This window comes from Acinonyx jubatus, chromosome C1, assembly GCF_027475565.1.
Source record: "Acinonyx jubatus isolate Ajub_Pintada_27869175 chromosome C1, VMU_Ajub_asm_v1.0, whole genome shotgun sequence".
Lineage (NCBI taxonomy): Eukaryota > Metazoa > Chordata > Mammalia > Carnivora > Felidae > Acinonyx > Acinonyx jubatus.
Window position 1 is genome coordinate 180,908,361 of NC_069381.1, and position 22,082 is coordinate 180,930,442.

The 22,082-nt window shown below is 39.1% G+C and overlaps 1 protein-coding gene across 2 annotated transcripts in view; it reads left to right on the top strand.

The window, feature by feature from the left end:
- Window positions 1-875: 875 nt before the first annotated feature.
- PLCL1 (phospholipase C like 1 (inactive)) overlaps window positions 876-22,082 on the top strand; it is a 330,501-nt gene continuing 309,294 nt past the window's right edge. The window contains exon 1 of one of the 2 annotated variants that reach the window (XM_015077978.3): window positions 876-1,267. In XM_015077978.3, the coding sequence (XP_014933464.2) occupies window positions 1,025-1,267 (243 nt within the window). In that variant the 5' untranslated portion in view covers window positions 876-1,024. The remainder of the gene's footprint in view (window positions 1,268-22,082) is intronic. The other variant, XM_053215513.1, reaches the window with a different exon arrangement.

Sequence of the window (22,082 nt, forward strand, 5' to 3'; positions counted from 1 at the left end):
GAAGATCATTTTATGGAACCTGAAGCAAATTATCCAACTCCAAAATCTCAGTAAACCCTAGTTTATGTCTGCATGGATTTGACTTCAAAGGGTTGGTGTAAACCCCTGATGGTGCGAAGCTGCGCTGTCACCTCAAACACTTTGACATTAGGGCTCAACAACCTCCTTTTCTCCAAATTGCTTTGTTTTGCCAAAGGTTTCCTTCCCCCGCCCCCTCCCCCAGCCCCGGATTTTGTTGCATCTGCAGGCTCATTTCGAACATCTAAACTTCCTAAAATGTACACGGAGCGCCTGAGGGTGCGCACACGCGCGCGCGCGCGCTCACACCTTCGCTCTAGTACACGAGCTCGGCTGGGTCGGCTCCCAGTTATAGAACACATTCTTCCATTCTTCGCGCTCGGGCACACCCCTTCGCAGTGGGGATTGGTCGGGCCGACCCCTCCTCGGCGACGCTAGGCTCCTCAGAGGCCCAGGCGCCTGCCAATCCCCACGGGCTGTCAAAACAAGTCTTCCCTCCCTGTCACAACAGAGCGGAGTGGAGGCCGCCGCCGCCGCCGCCGCCGCACTTCCTGGGGCCGCTGCGCCGCGGTCCGCGGGCAGGTGGCGGGTGCGCCGGGCCGCGGTCGTCTGGCTCCGGCCCCCTCAGGCCGCGCGCGTCCCGGCCTCGGAGGCCGCCCGGCCAGCCGCCGGGGGGCCTTTTGTCTGGCGCAGAGCAGGCGTTCGCATCACATTTCGGACACCTCCCTCTCCTTTTCGCCTCTCCTTCTCCCTCCCGCTCGCATCTCCTTCCCCATTCCCGCCGCCCTACCCCAGCGGACTGCGGCCTCCTGGACCAAAGCCCGCGGACGTCTCTACCCAAGCGATGTCTCCTCTCCAGAAAGTTGCCGCCGCCGCCGCCGCCGCCCCCGGGCGGTGAAACAAAGTGTGGCGGGGCCGCCTCCGGGTGCAGGAGCGCACTCGTGCCCAGAGGCTGGACTCCGCTGCCGGGCGTGCCGTCTCCCCCTGAGAGCCCGATTCGCCGGCCATGGCCGAGGGCGCGGCGGGCAGGGAGGGTCCCGCGCAGCTGGACGCGGCCGGGTGCGAAGACGACCCCCGAGTGGGCCCGGACGCCCCCTCCGGGGACGGAGCGGCTGTGGCCCCTGGGGGCCGGTGGAGGGATCGTCGCAGCGGGGTCGCGCTGACGGGCTCTGCAGGGGCCCCGGCTGACAGCGAGGCTGGCCTCCTGGAGGCGGCGCGGGCGACCCCCCGGCGCAGCAGCATCATCAAGGTGAGCGAGGCCGCGCCGCCCGGGGAGCGTGGGTGTGGGTGGCGTGTGGGTCCGGGATCCAGGCAGGATGTACGTACGGTGTGTCCGGAGGCATCGCAGGCTCGGCATTGTTTTCTCCCACCTCCCTCATTACCAAACCTTCCTTCCTCGTCCGGAGGTTCCCAGACTCAGCTCTTGGCCGTGAGAAGCAGAAGTGACTTTTTTTTCCCCCTGACAGCAGAGGAAAAGTTCCACTCTGCGTCTTTGCGTTTTGATGGATGCTTTCCCTCATTTTCTCTGAAAGCTTCACTAAACCGTTGATGGAAGGAGGAAGGGAGGATTCAATATAAATGCAAACCACAGGATGGTTGTGCACTGCTCTCCAGAGAAAGGTTAGCTTAATCCCCCCTCCACCCCCCCCCCAGTAAAGGAAATGCACAGTTAACCCTCAAGTGAAAGAAAAAACAAAAACAAAAACAAAAAACAAACAGCTTCCTCCCCACCCCAAGAACAACCCTCCAGATTCCAATGATCCTGAAATCCCAAGAAGCGTGAACTTTCCCGGTAGACAGGCAGAGTTTTCAGTGGACCCTGTGACCAAGTGGCGAGCGATGGTGGAGCCCAGAGTTTCTGCACTGCAGAAAGCGCGAGCAAAAAGCAGTCAATAAATACCCCGAGCATCATCCCAGGTCTTTGTGGTTACCACCGCAGGAAGGGAAAATGCTTCCTGACCGCTCGACCACTAGACAATATTTCTCCTTCATCTATTTGGCAAGAAATTTGTAAGCCTTTTCCCTGCTTTATCTCTTTCTGTCTTCCTTCCGCTCGGGGCTTGCCTCCTGTTAGAGATTTCATCTTTTGGGTGCATGACATGTGGTTACGTATCCTGGAAGTCAGAACTCTCCCTTAGGCTTTGGAAAAGGGCCTCAGCATAAACGAACGTGAGTAATCATGTGCATGTGAGATCAAAATTGATTTTGGTAGAGTAGTCAGTATGAAACTGTGTGTGTGTGTTGCCAAAGATGAGACTGAAAGATGGACTTGAAACTACTTACTATTCAATTTACTTGGTGTGCTAATACATTCAAGACCATTGTTCAGGGTTGAGCTGTGTAACCAGCTCCTAATGCCCAAGCCCCAGCTCCCCTTGCCAGTGTGGGGAGACTGTGCCCACAGTACATCCACCTAGCTCCTAGTATTGTCTGGGCTGTTCCCCAACACTGACACATGGAAGTTTAAAACCAACAGGAAGATTTCTATATAAAAAGAAGAGTGGGTGGTAGTTGCAAATGACTTGTAGTAGTTTCTGTTATTCTGTGCCTTTTAGATGTTTTGAAAAGGAGTGTTCCATTCCGGGTGTGAATTTGGATAAAAAGAAAGTGATCACCTTTTTTTTCTTTTAACCCACAGGTCAGAAAACATATTATTCTGAAACTTAAAAAACAGCACAATTAGGAAACAATTACATTTTGGATTCTAAGATATTGATACTACATGTGTTCCCTGTGTGTGAAAACAAACACCACAAGATACCATCACAAAAAGTGGCCTCTATAGTGTTGTAAAAAATAAATAACAGAGTGTAAGGAATATATAAATGCTTGCAACTAATTTGCAGTTTCTAAATTGTATTATGTTCTGGTTTATATTCTCAGAAGGACCCTTGCTGAGTAATTGTGCCTTTTTGGTTTTGAGGTTTATTTTTGTGGCAAAAGAGGGAGGCAACAGAATATCAACTTGATCTTTCCCCTATTTAATAGTAAAATAAGCATTTAATAAATGGTTTTTTATAATTAAAGGTACTAGAAAATGAAGTAAATTGGTATTATTTTAAAGTAGGTTTTATTGAAAATATAAGCAGATGAGAAAAAAAAATCAAATGTTGCAAAGGAGCATGAAGGGAAGACTCCCAGCCACTCCACACTCCCACTTACATAGTCCGCCCCCATGGCTGTTAACACTTTCTTAAGTATCCTTCCAGAAATATTCCATGCATATGTAAGCATATGTATCTGTATATATCTGTGGTGAACTATTGACGTTCTTGATTTATATAATAAAATTTAACTGAAGTTTATAGGCCTCATATTTTCAAATTTGCTTCAAGTGCTTTTGATTCCTAGTGGAATCAAAATCATTCTGATGTGTCAGTTAATTTTCAAGAATAACCTGGTGGATCATTGGTGAGCATGGGTCCTTAGGGTCTGTTCCCAGAGGCCTTCATTCTCTTCCAATGGGGAAAGAAGCAGGTGGTGGGGTTTGTTCCACACCATCTCTGAGATCAAGGAAGGACCTTTCTGTTGGCATCTTGAATCTGCTGCCCCATGGTTTGTTCACTTTAGCAAAGTAAAAAGGAGAGTCTCTAAAAACGGTCTAGAACATATAATAAATATGTAGCACATATCCTATATTGAGAGAAAAACGCATTCTTCAGAGTTTGGCCAAGCGTTCTTTTTATTTAGCATTAAAACATACGTAAAAAATAAAGGCTGTAGTACATTTTATGTTAATCAAACTATTAAATGTGGTTCCAAATAGCCTTAGTATTGTGATAATTGATATTCATGATCATAACTCTGAGCCACTGAAAGGTTGTAAATCATCAAATATTAAATTATTTTCAGCTCAACTTAGAATATTCTCTATTAACTTGGATATTAGACAAATCAGAATAGTGCATTGCTCTATCATACCAGGAAACAGACTGTCTTGTATATTAATAAAAGAAATGTCTTGTATATTAATAAAAGAAATGCTTTCAGTAAATTTGCCCTCTCTAATTTGTGAAAACATGATTTTAGTTGAGAAAACAGTTTCCTTCTGAGCGGATGAAAACAATAACAACAATTATCTTTACACATCTTTATAGTGTCTATTATAGCTGTTTTTCTACTATAGTTGTGTTTTCTCCCTTATATGCCAAGTCCTAAGTTTTAAAAAATTTAATGGGGGGCTTAAACTTGGTTTTCTTTAATCCATCCATTTTTTGCCCGTGTTTTTCTGTATTATTATTTTCGACAGCATTGACATTGATAAATGCTTCACGTTTTTGGTAAGTGCATTGTTGAATACCAGTATCGCAATAGACTCCATCTTAACTGCTTCTTGATGACTTGGGGTTTAAAACGACAAGTTATTTACATGCAAGTTTGATTATATAAAACAATTATATACTATTCTGCATATGAATATATTTCTACTTAAGATATTAGACCATTTTTCTATCTAATTTTTGATATCAAACTTACAAGTTTAAAATATTTAATACTATTGATTATAGTTTATATCTCTTTAACTCTGTAACGATTTGGAAATAGAAAGCAGCATATCTCATTCCTTATAGTAATGATGGGAACTGAAATACATACATGTTTTCTAAATAGCTGTTTTTTCTTCCATTGTATGTAACATATTGAAGGGTTCTATGTTTTCTTTTCACTTCTACTAAAATATAAATTCTTTAGAAGAAATCATCATTTGGATGTCATGGACATAGGTGTGTTGGATGAAGATAGGAGATGGGAATGACGTGCTGATACCTGAACTGAAATCGTGAAAGTAATTGCTTTGGTATTTTTTGTGTCTCATTTTTTTATGTCATGGCCAGTCTTATTCTGTCATGTTCATTTTGGGGCTAGTGTGGTGGGTTTCTGAGCTGTAGCCTCAAAGATGTGCCTTGGGTACCTGTTGACACATATCAAAATTATGGCTCTCTTCCGTGGGGCAAAAGGAGTTTTATTTTATTATGAAGTATTGCCTACTGTGAGTCAGGTACTATAAACTAGGAGCTTTCATACATTATGTCACTTGATCCTCACAGCAAACCCTCTAAAGTAGAGAAGAAGGGTGCCTGGGTGGCTCAGTAGGTTAAGCATCTGACTTTGGCTCAGGTCATAATCTCGTGGTTCATGAGTTCGAGCCCCACGTTGGGCTCTGTGTTGATAGCTCAGAGCCTGGAGCCTTCTTTAGGGTCTGGTCTCCCTCTCTCTCTGCCCTCCACCACTTGTGCACAGTCTCTATGTCTTTCTCAGAAATAATAAATGAAAGTAGAGAACAGAGGCACAGAAAACTACTGATTCATGATGTGGAGTTAGGATTCATACCCATGTCTGGTTAACTCCAGGGCTTGTGCTCTTATGCTGACTCTCAGAGGCAGGAAGGCCACAGTCTGAATACTTTCTAGGTTCGAAACGACATGAACCTATTAAGAGAGTGGCAGAAGAGTCTGAATCTTGGGCCCTATGGCTTGCGGGGGAAATTTCCCTTTCTCTGCTTCCCCCACTTCCCAACCCAGAACACCTAGAGATGGATGGCTCTAGAAAGGGATTGCAGACCTTCCTGTCTTTAGTCATTTTGTGAGGCCTGTGCTGTATTCTAAAAGGCATAGCAATTTGGCAGATGTCCTCCATGTTGCCAGTACACATCTGTTGTTTTACACCAGGCTGCTTCTCCCGTGCCCTACATGTAGGTGAGGTTGTGAGGGCTTGTATTCTCTTTTAGAATGATACAGAAAGGAAACAAGTACCTTGGACATAGGAAGATGCATTATTTTAGGAGAGTGATGAAGTAGGGGCTCTGAAGCTAGAGCTCTGAAAGCATTTTGTATTACAGTTATGAAGGGTAACTAAATATGATTGAAAAATAACAATTTTAGGCACACTATAAGCTAAACAGCTTCTGTAGATGAGCTTGGGAATGAATCAGCATTTGTAGACTTATTTCTTTCTTTGCCCATAGAAGTATGTGTTAAAAGTTCCAAATAACTAACTTATGAGTACATTTTGGAAAAACAACCTGATTGTAGAGTGGAGCTGGTCAGCCTTTACTATAATGGGTGCTGTGCGCATGCCCTGGTGGCTTTAGTCGGAGGTGCCCCTCCTAAGGTATGATTCAGCTATATTAATAGTGTTGAACCTCTTAGGTTGATCTGGTTTATTATCCCAGCAACTTCAGTCACAGTGTTTACTTCCTCTGAAATTGCCATAGAAACATGGACACATTTCACCTTAGAAGTGGTTGCCTGTCACTGTGGTCCCTTTCTGATGTGATTGCTTATAATGCCTCTTAAGAATATTAGGAATAAAATTTGGATAAAGAGCTTTGTCCTATTTTGAGGAAAGGTTTTAGAAGTGCCTGTGAATTAGTGTTTGCTATTGCTGTGTGAATTCACACTATTTGTTTTCCTTCTTGGAAAATATTTTAAGGTTCAAAAAGTATAAGTTAACTATGTAGTCATTGAGAGGTTAAATATACATTGCAATTTAGACTAAATAGTTTTTTTCTCAGCCTTTTCCTTTTTATAGTAGAGAAAACAAATAATTAAATTTTGTACTGTAAAATGTCAGTTGAACATATATTGCCAAATAACACCTGAGGCATAGCAGGGTGCCTTGAAGAGACATTAGGAGACAGCCAGCTTTACCTTCAGTGCGATTGAACAAAGATCCATTATTGCTTCTAGGTAATGCCAGAGCAACTGGTCAGGCTGCCCTGCTCCTCCATCACTTTTGTTCAGCTTGAATAATAATGAAATAGAATCCCATTTTCAGGAGCGATGTCCAACCTGAGATGTATAAGATTGTACATTTAAAACAGCTGCCCAACTGGGGCTCCTGGGTGACTTAGTCAGTTGAGCGGTGGACTTTTGATTTTGGCTTGGGTTATGATCTCACCGGTTGGTGAGTTCAAGCCCCACGTCAGGCTCTGTGCTGACAGCATGGGGGGCCTGCTTGGGATTATCTGTCTCCCTCTCTCTCTTCCCCTCCCTCGCTCTCTCTCTCTCAAAATTAAATAAATAAACATTAAAAAAGAATAAAACAATTGTCAAACTTAAAATGACTTAACAACAGTATGAGGGAGGAGCAATTTTTTGTCTCCCATTTTAGCACCAGTAAATGAACCATTGGTTATTAGATGGGAAGAAAGAAAAATTTGATTGAACTTTCTATCTAAATCTAAGGTAATAAATTAGTAAATCTTATTATAGTAAAACTTGTCAGTTCTATGAAATCTTATATTTTGGTAAGTGTTTTAATAATGTCAAGAGGATATATTTGTAGTTTCATTGAATTTTATTTATCTCTGTATCCCGGTTCCTATAAAAGGGTACATAGACAAAATTTATTGTGATTATTGAGTATGCTAAAGGTGGTAATAAAAATTAGCACCAAACGGTCAACATCATAACAACAGTTTTTTGTTTTAAGTTGTCACCAATGTACTATGCATTTGAGCTAACACTTGATGGCAATAAAATCATAGTATTTGAAAATATTGGAGTAGTTCCTTGGATTTAAAATTAAATTGGATTTGTCCTTTTGTTTGTAGCATCTTATATGGATGTGTTTAAGAGAGATATAATCTAGTTCATTTTCAATCGTACCATTTTAACTCACCTCACTAATACTAGCATTACTTTGAGAAAAGTGGGTTTGAACATGGTGCGCAGAAAGGAATCATTACTTATATTATCATTAACACTGTAGGAAGAAGAAAGGCAGGTTAAATTTGAAAGTAGAACAATCCATCCAAAATGAAACAAAACAACATGAAAACTAAACTATTTTAGAAAGTGTGCTTAGTTTCCAAAGATGTCTTAATTTCTATAAGTGTATGAAGTGTGTAGTGATTATAGGCAAGGATATTGTGTTTTTCCTTAACAATACAATGTTGTATTCAAAAGATTAAAACACCTTTGAAAAATAATTTCTGCTTTGCTAATTGTTTCATGCTGACCTTTCAATTCTTTCAAGAGCCTTTTAAAAGATGCTAAGTCTGTACTAGACTAAGCACAGGAAGTATGTACAAATTGGCAAACTTGTATTATTGTGTGGTACAATGTGAAGGTTAGAAATGATCATGAGGTTGTATTCAGAATACCTTCTGAAGTATTGCGGGAGATAAATGCACAAGGAAGGCAAAAAGAGGCAAAAGAAACACTACTATTAGCTAGGACTAAGATTTCAAAGCAGAACTCTAGAAGGTTGGAACTGATCATGTTGTAAGGGCTTTTCCCTAAGACGCAAGTGATTTCAGACCAAAGCAGGCCAAATAGCCTGTGTGCTCAAAGCCCACACCCCCCATCCTAGATCTGACAGCCAATGATGAGAATGGGAGGCTCAGGAGCACAACTCCCAGGGCCAAAGAGTAAGGTGGCAGCAGAAGCAGAATGTCCTAAGGCTTCCTTGACCCAGGCTGGGTTAGGGTCTGGCTTGGAAAAGGGCACCTGTGTTGGAAGAGCAAGTGCAAATGGCAGTGTTCTGTTCTTCTTCAAGTCAACACTTGTTGGGTTCAGGACAGAGAGAGACAGGACACCATGCTATGTGCACGCTGATTTTTTTCTCCTTTGAAAAATTTCACTTCCATAAAACATAGCTCGTTATTGTCCTTGGACTTGCAGTTTCTTAATTATTGCGACTAATTTTTGGAGGAGGAGGTAGGGGTTGGGGCAGAGGCAGGGGTGGTGGTGGGGGGGGGCGGTAAGGGACAGAGTTTGTGCTCCCCCTAGAGGCTGACATATAAGATACAAAGACATCTTCAGCATTTGATGAACTATTTTGAAATATTTTGGAATGATTGAGTCTATGCTATAATTAAATATTATACATTTAGAAATGTTATTAGTAATTAAATAGGTTTGTTTTTACATTTAATGTAATAGATAAAACATCTTGAATAGATGTGACATCTTGAAGAGATTTTCCTATTGAGACATTTTCTTTACAATAATAACAAAAGCTTATATACTGTATTATAGTCCAGCATTGTTCCAAGCACTTCATGTGTGTTAATTCAGTCAACCCTTACAATAACCATTAAGTAAGTATTTATTATTATTATTTCCATTTTTATAGATGGAGAGGTAAGTGACTTGCCCAAGGTCACATAGCTAGTAAATGGCAGAGCCAGGAAATGGACTCAAATAGTCTAGCTCTACAGGTTGCTTTAATCTTTATGTTATACATCCTCTTAAATCATATTGATTTAAACCTTAGCCACTGGATGAAATGGCAGACATTTTATGCTTACCTTAGAAACTAGTTTAGCTGATAAATCTATAAAAAGTGATTCTGAAAACAATTTTGGGAAGTTGTTAAAGATTGAATACATTTTCAAAAATACATTTTTGAAGTTTCATAACTTTTTATGTAAAATACCTATAACTTCACGTTAGTATTGCATTCCACTTTACCTTTAGAGGAGTGGGCTCCTATTAGCATATTTTTACTCTTTGAACAGAATTAGCATATTTTACTGTGAGACAAGAGTTTATGATCCAACTTTGGTATAAATTATACAGACTAAGGATGGACTGTTACTTAATCACTTGCAACTTGATATGATTTATTTTATAGTTTGATAGTTTGTCTTCCAGCATCAATAAATCAATAAGGAGTATTTGACTTTCTAACCCAAGGAAGTTGAAATTTTGTTAAGTGGTAGTGGCTATGATGTTGTATGATTGAGATTTCCTTCCAATTACATTTGAGGTAGTGTAGTTCCTCACCCATAGGAGGGACCTGGCAAATATTTGTGGAATTTCATTAAACTTAAAGTCTGTCTAGTCATTTCATTTTTTTTTTTTGAGGGGGGATAGAAATTCTGGAGTTAACATGTGGGAAATTCAAATACATAATTATTTCAATAAATTACTGTGCTTATGGCTGCTTTATTGTGTTAAAGGTAATGAGTCTATTCCACTGTTCAGAGATATAGTGTGGTGGCCAGATGATACCCAGAGGTTTGTCCTCATCATTTGGAGACTGGCTAGGTATTAAAGGCACAGTCAGGTCTTTTGTTGAAACACTCATATGTTAGTTTTTATTATCTATCTGCGGTTATGTTAAATCATTGAAAAGACATTGGACCTTGGCTTTTTCTTCCTCTTTCACTCTCTTTTCCTGTTGCAGCATTTGCACTATGAGCTGTTTGGTCCCATTCTCTTAAAGTGGATTTTTTTTTGTTTGAAGGAAAAAAGAAAGCTTTCCCCAAACATCTGAAACTTAAAATAATTATTTTTCCTAATACTTCCTCATGTTCAGATAGTATGGGATCAAGCTAGTTTTGTGATAAATGCAGCGGTGTGTACATTGTGTGTATATGTGCACACACACTTGTGCTAGACACACTGGAAGTCAGAAGCCTCAGTAGCAGGTGACCTTTTGATCCTATAGCTGTCTGTGTTCTAGACATCAGGAGTGATGGTCTTTATACAAAGACATGTTTGTCACAGAAGTAGCTGCATGGACTGTGAGAAGTCATACTCAGAAATGTTAGCAGTTAAGTTTGACCAGACATTGAGATTTCTGGGGTTTGAGAGAGAAGAGAAAGAGAAGGATCAAGGTGTGTTAGAGGGGAATGGAGTCAGATGGGACCATATTTATAAATGGACAGGGTAAATAGCTTAGCAAGTGTCTTTTTACCTGGAGCATTCTGCCAGAACTTGTATATTTGGAAATTCAGATTTTTTTTGATTTTGAAGGCTTTTAAAATTTTTTCTGGAGAGCTTTTAACTAACACCTCACACCTTAAACACCTACCAGTAATTTCTGGGCACAAAGCCCTTTGAGCTGAGAGATTCCTGAGAAGGATCTAGGAAGGATTGGTCTGGGTTGTTGGGCAGAACGTTTGGCATTAAAGATGAGTTTTGTCTACTTTTCTAGCCCTAGCCCCAGGAAAGTCCAAGAAAATTCTTCATTGTTGCATCCTCAGCATGTCAGTTTCACCTACAGAGAAATGGTTCTGACAAACAAGTTAATATAGAAATTAGTGTAACAAGATGGAAACAGCTGGGAACACTGGAATTAACCATCACAGCTTAAAATAAAATTCCAACAAAGGTCTAGCTTCAGGAGACCGTGAACTGCTGTGTTCAGGCACCAGGCTTGGTCTTATAGTGTGGTTTTCGCTACTACCCTTGCTCACCCCTCTTCCCCAGGCTAAATAAGAAGAGGCCTGAGAGGGAGGAGGTAGCCTTGGAGGGATGTTATGGTTCCTGGAAAGCCTGTTCCTTCCACTTTCCTCATTGTTGGGAAGAAGAGCTCATGACCTTTTTCTGAGGCTGAGAAAGAAAGGACTCAAGAGAATGTGTAATGGTGGTGGCATCTAACAGTCCCCCTCTCTACCAAGTCTCCCTATAGGTTGGGACTGATGCTCATCTCCCCTCTGGAAGGTACTGAGTTATACCATCAGATCCCCTAATGCTGTCCCAGGTGTGGAGAAAGGGGACATGATGGAAAATGGCCAGGCCTCTTGCTGGTGCCCTACCCAAAGAAGCCATCTGGGGTAGAGGGACTAACAAAATGCTGGGGCAGGGACTGGGTGAGGTGAGAGGTAGAGGTCAGTGTCCAAGTCAGACCTCTGATAATGAATATGGGGGAAAGGAGACTGTGGAGAAGCAGCAACTCCAGAGAGTCTGCATTTGTATGCCTCCCCACAGAGAGAGCCAAGGATCAGTTTAGGTTAACCTGAGGAGCAGAGAAAGCCAACCCAGTAGGGCCTGCAACATCCCTCTGGGACTATCTATGGGGAGACCTTGACCTCTCCTATTCTTCCTCCAGCCAATCTCTAGTAGGGAAGTGTCAAGAGGAAGAGAAAGGGAGAAGTGGGTAGAGTAGACCCACCCCCCACCCGGCTCTAACCACTATAGCCACCATTCTAGCTTGCCATGTGGGCAATGAGGCAGAGAAGAGGATTTGGAATTGAACGTGAGGTTGAAGTTGTAAAATGAACAGGACTGAGTTTTTAAGAACTTGAAAGAACCTTTCTAATAATTGGGAGAGATTGAAACATTATGGAATCTGAGTGAGCTATTAGTAGTAACCAGGGTACCTAGGGACAAAGGGGGATCCAAGATGGTATAGTTGGGAGGAAGCAGTTGAGGGGAAAATGAAACTCACATGTTCATATTCTAACAATTTGACACTGTTTAATTGTCAATTACATTATTATAGGATTGGCGAGCTTAGAGATCATTCTCTAACTTTGCCCTTTCATTTACTAAGTATGGCTATCCACCATCTCTTCCATTTATCCAGGGCACCATTATAGAGAACTGTTTGTGATACCATGGATAGAGAATGGGGGATTTTTCAAGATTTCGTCGTGTAGAACAATTACAGGTACTAATACAGTCAAAATCCTATGTTGTTTTTTTTTTAATGTTTATTTATTTTTGAGACAGAGAGAGACAGAGCATGAGCAGGGAAGGGGCAGAGAGAGAGGGAGACACAGAATGTGAAGCAGGCTCCAGGCTCTGAGCTGTCAGCACAGAGCCTGATGCAGGGCTTGAACTCATGAACTGTGAGATCATGACCTGAGCCAAAGTCAGACGCTTAACCGACTGAGCCACCCAGGCGCCCCTCTTTAATTCTTATGATAGCTTGGCAAGCTCTTGTTATCATTTCAACCTTAGAGATGAGGAAGTTGAGGCTCTGAGAGGTGTGGAAACTTGTTTTAGGTCTCACAGCTATTAAAGTGGAGGGAGGGGAGAATTTTTCTTCCCTATTTTCTTTTATCCTCCAAACCTGCAACTCCAATACTCCAAATTCCCAAAGCCAGTGATATAAGAACATACTGATCTGATTGGAATGGGGCCAGGCAGAAAACAAAGTTAAAGGTAGTTCAACCTCACATCGTTCTGCAATAAAAGCAACCACCATTTATTGAGCTAGGTGCACACACATTCTTTCACTTAAGTTGGAGTCAGAGGGATCTAAGAAACAGCAATAGATCAGAGGTGATTGTTTTGGCACACCTCCTAGATTGGGGGTTTGGGTTTCTTACTCTTTAAAACCTACATTTTAGAAGCCCTAAGTATATTGGTGCTGAAACAAATTACCACAAGCTTAGTGGCTTCAAGCAACTCAGATTTATTATCTTATGGTTCTAGAGGTCTGAAGTCTGAAATTTGCCTCCCTTGGCTAAAATCAAGGTATTATCAGGGCTGTGTTCCTTTTTGGAAGTTCTGGGGAAAAATCTGTTTTCTTGCTCCCTTTAGCATCTAGAATCTGCCCTGTTTTTTTTTAATTTTTGGATCATAGATCCGTCCATTTTCAAAACCAACGGTGGCCCGTGGAGTCTTTGATTTTCTACCTTGTCCCCTTCTAACTCTCATGTCTCCTTCTTTTACATTAGAGGATCCTTGGTATTACATTAGGCTAACCCAGACAATCCAGGATAATCTTCCTATTTTGACGTTGGTTGATGAGCAACCTTATTTCCATGTGTAGGCTTAATTCCCCATTGCCATGGATATATATTCACCTGGAATATATTCACAGGTTCTGGGGAATAGGACATAAACATATTTGAGAGTGAAGATTCTATCCCATCCTAGTTTCAGAACAAGGTAATGACTATAGTGATGATTTTATCCAACTCCAGATTAATTTTATTAGATTCTTTAAACAAAAAGATAATTTGTTAATAAATATGCATAGTTCGTTGGGTTTTAAAGAAAAACACTTAATTTATGGATTTTAAGAATGTTTCCTTTCTAAGTGCATCTGCAGTTTTACATGGTCTCCTTTTTTATGCTTAATTTAAAATAGAGTTTTCATAGCAAATTGAACTGAAAGAATCCTTAGAGTTTACTTCATAATAGTTGAATTTACCTCTTTGCAGATTTGGTTATTTACCTCTTTGAGACTTCGGTTACAGACTTCCTCAGATTATAAAGGAAATTGGTGGAGAACTGCCTCCTATGATCTTACAAGATTTAAAAAGAAGAGGATTCAGGTTTCTGGATTTATTTTTAATATATCCTTCACAACAATTGAAGGATGATTTTCAGGTTGTCACAACATTCTTGTGTGTTTGATTTGATTCTGAGTAGAATATACCTGAGACTCCCTAGGAAAATAGATTCCACTTATCTCTATATTTGGGCAGCTATCCACCTCTACCCTCATTGTTAAAAGTATAAAATTTATCAAATCATACTTGGGACAAAAGAGATGATGTTGTAGAGAGAGGAAGATCTTCTGTGGTGAAGATGTGGGTAGTTTTGTTAGAGAATGAGACTTTGTTTCAATTTTTTCCTAAAGAGATGTTTTGATGAGTCCTGGTGGCTAGTTTGTAAAATCAACTATTTATTTTACCTTTTTCAACTTTAGTGAATAAGATTCACTAGAAGAATCATATTGTAGACACTGTTTGTAACACGTATACAAAATACATACTGACCTGGGCCTTGGGTCATTTCTTACTGTGTATGTATTGTCAGTGTAAGTCCAGCCGTGTGGCAATGTAAGGTGTGAAAATAAGAATAAAGTCCATAGTCTCCTGAGTGCTGCATATATTAAAGTGTAATTTCCATGCATACTAACACCATAGAGAACCAATTGCTGTCTGGTTTCATAGATAATAAGACTGGCTTATGGAATGCTTTCTATTGTATAAAGCCTGTTAAAAGCCAGAAGAGAAAGACAGTACTCTTCAGTGACTTTGGGATCAACTGAGGACATAAAATCTTTATGTAGTGGGTTTAGTGGCATTAAACAAGATAAAAAAAAAGCTGACATTATAATTTTAAAAATTCCTGGATGTGGATATTAAATATTTATTTATGTAAAATGAAAACACTGCACAGGATATTTTTGTTGTTCTGAACTCCTTCAAGAAAAGTCTAGAGGAAACCAAAATGTGACTTAGATCCTTTAACAACTATGACTAATACCTTACTATCTTTTAAAAATTTGTTTTTTGTTACAAAGTACAAAACTTTGCTCTGAGGTTTCTTATGGACATAAAAGCTTAACTTTGTGTTTATCTGATTATGCCTTAAATCTTTCTGAACTCTTATTCATGGTTTCGATTTTGATTTTCGGTTTTTACAGTTGAAAATTATTTGAATATTTTATTTTCAAGTATTTGCTCTTTCTTTTTTTTAATGTTTATTTTTGAGAGAGAGAGAGAGAGAGAGAGAGAGAGAGGATGAGAGAGAGAGAGAGAGAGGACAGGGGAAGGGCAGAGAGAGAAAGAGAGAGAGCATCTTAAGCAGGCTCTGCACTGTCAGCACAGAGCCTGACAAGGGGCTGGGGCCCACGAACCGCAAGATCATGACCTGAGTCTAGATCAAGAGTCAGATGCTTAACTGACTGAGACACCCAGATGCCTCTGGTTTGAACATTTTAAAGATCAACTAGATGACTAAGATAGATTATTTGTCCTATTCCTATAAGGATCTTGGTGCTATGACCCTCAAGGGATTGTCTTTGTAGTTTTTTTCAAGTGTTTTTCTTCTTCTATCATTTGGGTCTTTCCTTCCTAAACTATTCTGTCTCCAGCTTTCAGACTGTACCATTGGTGGTGGTACCCAGCCCTCGAAAGTATTGCTTGCTTTAGATGTTTGGTTTGTTCTATACTAGAATTTAAAATTTCACTCTAAACTTTATTAAAGGTAGAATTTTGCTGAGAATATTTGTACACAAAAATCTGAGCCTTTGAAATTAGGGAGTTTACTTTCCATATTTATAAATACTTTTTCATTGCTAGGAAGCTAAATTGCTCTAACAAAGAGATGCAAACATATAGTGGCTTTAAGAAGGTGGAAGTTTTTTTTTCTCTAATAAGGAACATCCCACCAGTAGGCAGGTTAGGTAACTGGCTCTGCTCCATAAAGTAATTCAGAGATCCAGGTTCTTTTGTCTTCTTTTGGAGCCATCCCCTAGCATGTTTGTTTTCTTGTACCTTTGATTAGACTGACCCACCACCACCACACCCTCCTTCTAGCCTATAGGAAGGAGGAAAACACAAGTGGAGGGCAAGGAGCTTGTTTAAAGGAAGTGACCTGTAAGTTGCACATATCACTTCTACTCATATCCCATTGATCCATTATTATTATTATTACTATTATTTAAATACCGGTTAGTTAACATATAATGTTGTAATGGTTTCAGGAGTTTCAGAGAATTTAGTGATTCATCACTTACGTATAACACCTAGTGCTTATCCCAAAAATGCCCTCCTTAATGCCCATCACCCATTTAGTCCTTCCCCCCACCCACCTCCCCTCCAGCCACCCTCAGTTTGTTATCTGTATTTAAGAATCTCTTATGGTTTGCCTCTCTCACTGTTTTTATTTTATTTTTCCTTCCCTTCCCCTATGTTCATCTGTTTTGTTTATTTAATTCCACATATGAGTGAAATCATAAGATATTTATCTTTCTCTGACTTCTTTCACTTAGCATAATATGCTCTAGTTCCATCTATGTTGTTGCAAATGACAAGATTTCATTCTTTTTGGTTGCTGACTAATATTCCATTATATATATATAAAACATATAATTTTCCATTATATATAAAATATATAAATAAAACATTCCAATATATACATATAAAATATATATTACATATAATATTATAATATATAATATAATCTATAATATATAATTATATATAATTATATATAAAATACATAATTTTATACATATAATGGAATATTAGTCAGCAACCAAAAAAAAATATATATATATTTGGGATATAAGGGAGTTCAACATTACTCTAATATGTTTTTGGATTCACATTGTTTGATTTGGTTAGGGCAACTAATGAGAACACATGAGCTATGTGTTCATTAGTTGTATGAAATATCTAACTTCAAAATTATGTCTCACAGAGTCTCAACTTTTTATCTTGACTTGCAAATGCATATGATATGTGAATCATAGAGAAACGCCAAACAAGAACAATATAGTTTATCTTGAAAAACTACTGTGTGCCACACACTGTGGGAAAGAATCTAATGGAGTATCTTCAGTGAGCCTTGGGAGGTCATCATGTACAGTTAATCACACTAGAGCTAGAGCCCCTGTACATGCATAGATCTTGGCCTCTAGTCAGCAGGGAGCTCCCTCTCCGCAAGGGAGCCAATCGCATTTTCAGGCTGCTTTTGTTGTTTGAAAATATTTGTATGTTGAGCCCAGATAAATCTTTTCTCTGATGCATTTCTTAGTCAGTTTATCTCAGGAACTAGAAAGAGTAAGTTTAATTACTCATGTGACAACTTTTGACATATTTGAAAGGACTTAGGTGGCTGTTTCCTCCCACACTCCCACCATAATAATAATTCCTGACACTTATTGAGTGCTTACAGTCTTACTGTTCCAAGCATTTTACATCTCATTGATGAGGAAATTGAGGCACAGGAAGGTTAAATCACCCAGATTCACCCAGCAAGTAAGTGGCATGTTCTTCTTTACAAGTATTTTGTTTAAAGCATTGTTCTTAGACCACAACACTGGTTGCTGTGCTACTTTCACTGTGGTTAACTATATTAGACTTCTACGTCCCTTTTTCTGGATGCTATATTTCTATGAATGTAACCACGAGGGGAATTTTCCTTCTGAGGAAAAAAAACAAAAACCATATATTTCCGTGATAGCAGGTCAGCAAGTTGTCTTTGTTTTTGTTTGTTTTTTGTTTTTAATTTTTTTAATCCTTCAACATTTTAAAAAGTTTATTTATTTATTTTGAAAGAAAGAGAGAGTGAAGGAGGGGCAGAGAGACACACAGAGAGAGAGAATTCCAAGTAGGCTGTGTTCGGTCAGCGTGGAGCCCGATGTGGGACTCAAACTCACAAATTGCGAGACCATGACCTGAGCCGAAACCAAGAGCTGGACACTCAACTGACTGAGCTACCCAGGCACCCCTCAAGTTGTCTTTGTATTCTAGAGGCTATGTTCCTGATTTTGAAAGGATCTGGTGGGTTGACTGAACACAAGCTTGTTGGCAGCTGCATTAAATTTAATATGCTATGTATTGCCCTTGTACTTTTTTTTTTTAATGGGGAAGTAACTGGTAAAAAAAAAGTTAAGAAACATTTCCTTAATAGCCATGTGAAACAATGGAGATGAATTATGGATTAAGTGAATGGCTGGAAGCTTCTACAATTAGGTGCTAGGTTCAGGAGGTAATGTAACAGTGCCATTCAAGGGTATGTCCTAGAATTAGACAATCAGGATTGGAGTCCTGATTCTGTGTTTTTTTAGCTATGTGGTGTCAGGCAGGTTACCTAATTTCTTTAGCCCTCAGCTTCACCATTGTAGCAGATCCTACCTCATAGGGTGTTTGGGAGGATTAAGTGAGAGAATTCATAAATTGCTTAGCAAAGTAGTTGGCACATGGTAGATAGTCAATAAATGTTAGTTATTATTATTTAGAAATGGAAAAGAAAATCTGAGACTAGTGTTGAAGTAGGAATTGTTAGGACTTTTCAGAGATATAAAGGAATCAATAAGTAAAAATAATTCCAAAGATTTTGATCATGGAGGTCTTTGAATAGAGTGGTATTTTTGACTTAGGGGCATAACTTTTCTTCTAGCTACTGTGTATAATCTAATTGGGGTTGGGATGGTCTTCAATGACTCTGCTCATGTGTTTGGAGTTGTAGATATTTTTCTGACTTTTTGCAGCAGAGGATTAAGTTTGTGTGAATGACTAAAACTTCCTCAAATTCTAGAGGAAAAGAATGAACTACATGTGAGTTTAGTGTAGCTCCATTTAGTTCAGCAAATGATTTTTTAAGTACCTATTGCATTCGATACACTGCTGTGTGCTCAGTTTTGATCATTCTCTTGTCTAAAATCTCATTTTAATGAACAGTAAGTATATAATGGGGCTCCTTTTTTTTATGCTTCAAGTTGATTTAAATTTGATTTATTTTTTATTTTTATTAAATTTATTTTTAATGTTTATTCATTTTTGAGAGACAGACCACAAGCAGGGTGAGGAGCAGAGAGAGAGGGAGACACAGAATCTGAAGTAGGCTCCAGCTCTGAGCTGTCAGCACAGAGCCCGATGTTGGGCTCCAGCTCATGCACTGTGAGATCATGACCTGAGCCAAAGTTGGACGCTTAACTGACTGAGCCACCCAGGCACCCCAAGTTGATTTAAATTTTAGAAGAAGTCCCTTATAACCCCATCTTGGCACTAACTCAGCCCAAGGAATACCTGAAATTTGGTAAAGGTAGGTATTAGAAATAGCTTCCTCATGAATTTAGCTGAACCGGTTTCACCTTACAATTCAACTAAATCTGCTTTTTATTGAACAAAAGACCTCTGCTAATTACTTCAGAGTCCTTTTTTTTCTCCTGGAATGAGGCTCATCTTGGGAAAGTTTGTGAATATATACAAAATGTGAATGAAAACTTGAAAGTATTAAAAAAGTCATGTCTGACTCAGACTCTGGTTTTCTCTTCTGTTTTCTGTGTTAGACTGTGAATTCCTTAAAAGCAAGAACTCTTTCAAACTGTTTGGTTTGTGGTCCTTGGAAGGCACCACAAAAGGAGAGAGAGTATAATGCTTTGTAAAGATGGGGACTTTAAATAAATAATGACCAGTCTTTAAATAAATCCTTAAAATTAAGGAGAGAAGTGAACCATAACATTGGCAGCTATTACTCAATTTATTGTGAGTAATAGTATGGTTAAGGGGCAATGCTGTTTGTTTTTTTTCTGCAGGCTTTTTCAAGCAAGGCTGCTGAGAACCCAAGGAGCTTCCTCCTTGTCTTCTGTCTTAGGTGTGGCCACTTGCCAGGTTTCTTATGGGTGAGGTGCAAGTCAGTAGTTAGAAGATATGTAACATTTTCTGCCTTCTTATATTTATTAGATTTAAACCACAGCTTCCTTTATTATTATTATTATTATTATTATTATTAGGTATATTTTTGTTTTATTGACATATAATTGACATATGATATATTAGTTTCACATGTACAACACAATGATTTAATATTTGTATATTGTAAAATGATCACCACAATAAGTTTAGCTAACATCCATCACCACACATAGTTAACAATTTTTTTTCTTGTGATGAGAACTTTTACGATGTACTCTCTTAGCAAGCTTCAAATATATAATACAGATTATTAACTATAGTCACCATGCTGGACAGTACATTACTAGGACTCACTTACTTTATAACTGGAAGTTTGCACCTGTTGACCACCTTTACCCGTTTCATGCCCTCCACCCCCACTACCCTACCTCTGACAACTACCAATCTGTTTTCTGTGTTTATGACTTTGACTTTTTTTAAGAATGCACATATAAGTGAGATATTTGTCTTTCTCTATCTGACTCATTTCATTTCCCATAATGCCCTTGGGGTCTCCATCCATGTTGTCTAAAATGGCATAGCTTCCTTCTTTTCTATGGCAGAATAATATTCCATTGTGTGTGTGTGTGTGTGTGTGTGTGTGTGTGTGTGTATGTGTGTGTGTATCAGTGTATCACATTTTCTTTATCCATTCATTCATTAATGGATGCTTAGGTTGTTTCCATGTCTTAGCTAATGTAAATAATGCTTCAATGAACATAGGGTGCACGTGTCTTTTTGAGTTAGTATTTCATTTCTTTTAGATAAATACCCAGATTTGCTGGTATCCACATCTTCCATTATTAAGGCATCCTGAATATTTGGAATTTTGGCTAGAATTCTTGTGCCAACCAATGGATTTAATCTGAAAAGTTGTAATAAGAAATAAAGATAATGTATTGCTGCTGAATGACCTTGGGCCCAATTCTAGCACACCTACCAGTAAACTTACTTGAGGGGCCAGTGTTCCTGAAAGTTTAAAGGCTGTAAGCTCTTTTAGTAGAACATACAGGCAGTATTATTTAAGCTGATCAGCTATTACTTTGATTTTGGCAAAAAGAAATAAATTAGAATCTATCCTATAAACAACTGGGAAATAACAGCATCCTTTGTTTATTCTTAGTAGTTTCATCTCACTAATTCTGACAAGAGAGACCACAGTTTAGATTTTTCTCGTGTCCTCTATAGCTCCTACTAAGTGTTAGGCACAGTCTTGATTTCTCTTCCCAGACTGAATCAAGATCACTTATTCTTTTCTCTTTTTATCCTCAAAGAAGTCTTCACCTGAGTTAATGTAGTCTACTATTGCTAGGTTCACTTTACGTAATAGGAACTTAAATCTTTGGGAGTCAGCTTGGAAAGAGAAGGGGACACACACTTGGGAATTTGATCTGGGATCTTGGAACCTCAGCTTTGCTACTTAAAGATTGTGTGATCATGAGCAAGTTTTAAAACTTTCTAAGCTTCAGTTTCTTCCCTGGTAAAATGGAAATTATGATGCCTGTCCTTCAACTTTGCTATAAGGCCTGGAGGTAAGGAATACAACATGTCTATGTAGATATATTTAAGATATATTTTAGGCTGTGCCTAAAAAAGAAAGGACTTGACAAGACATTTAACTAGCAGCTCCTCTAATAAAAATACTGACCATTGGATAATAATGAGAAGTCTAGAATTCTATAAAAATTTTTATAGCACAGTTTATATGCTTTCCCAGCAGCTTGGTCAGTATTTCTTTCTGAATGGCTTTTCACCCAACCTCACAACAGCAGTGTGCCAGGGTCAAAAGAAACAATCCTATGGGCTGCCACCATCTCTTAATCAAGCCATGTATGACATTCATTCAGTCAGATTATCCTTCTGTTATAAGGTGCTTTGCCCACAGTCATTTAAGTTAAGATGTGTGAACATGGGCCATGCATGTGTGGCATCTGAGTCCTGCTACCTATACCTCATTTTGTGAATTATAACTAAAATAAAAATAAAATTAACTTTTTCAGCAATTGTATGTAATGGAATTTCTTAGTTGTGACAAATTTTGTCTCTTTCATTCAAATATTGAAAATTAATTTGATATATAATACCTTATATGTCAGGGTAGGGAGGAATGTGGCCCTAGTGTCTCATTATTCAATGTTTTATATTATTGTATCTTTAAACATATACTTAATATCACTGCTGGGGTGCCAAGGCCACTGAAATTTGACTCTACTAACTGGCTTTTTTGGCAATGCTC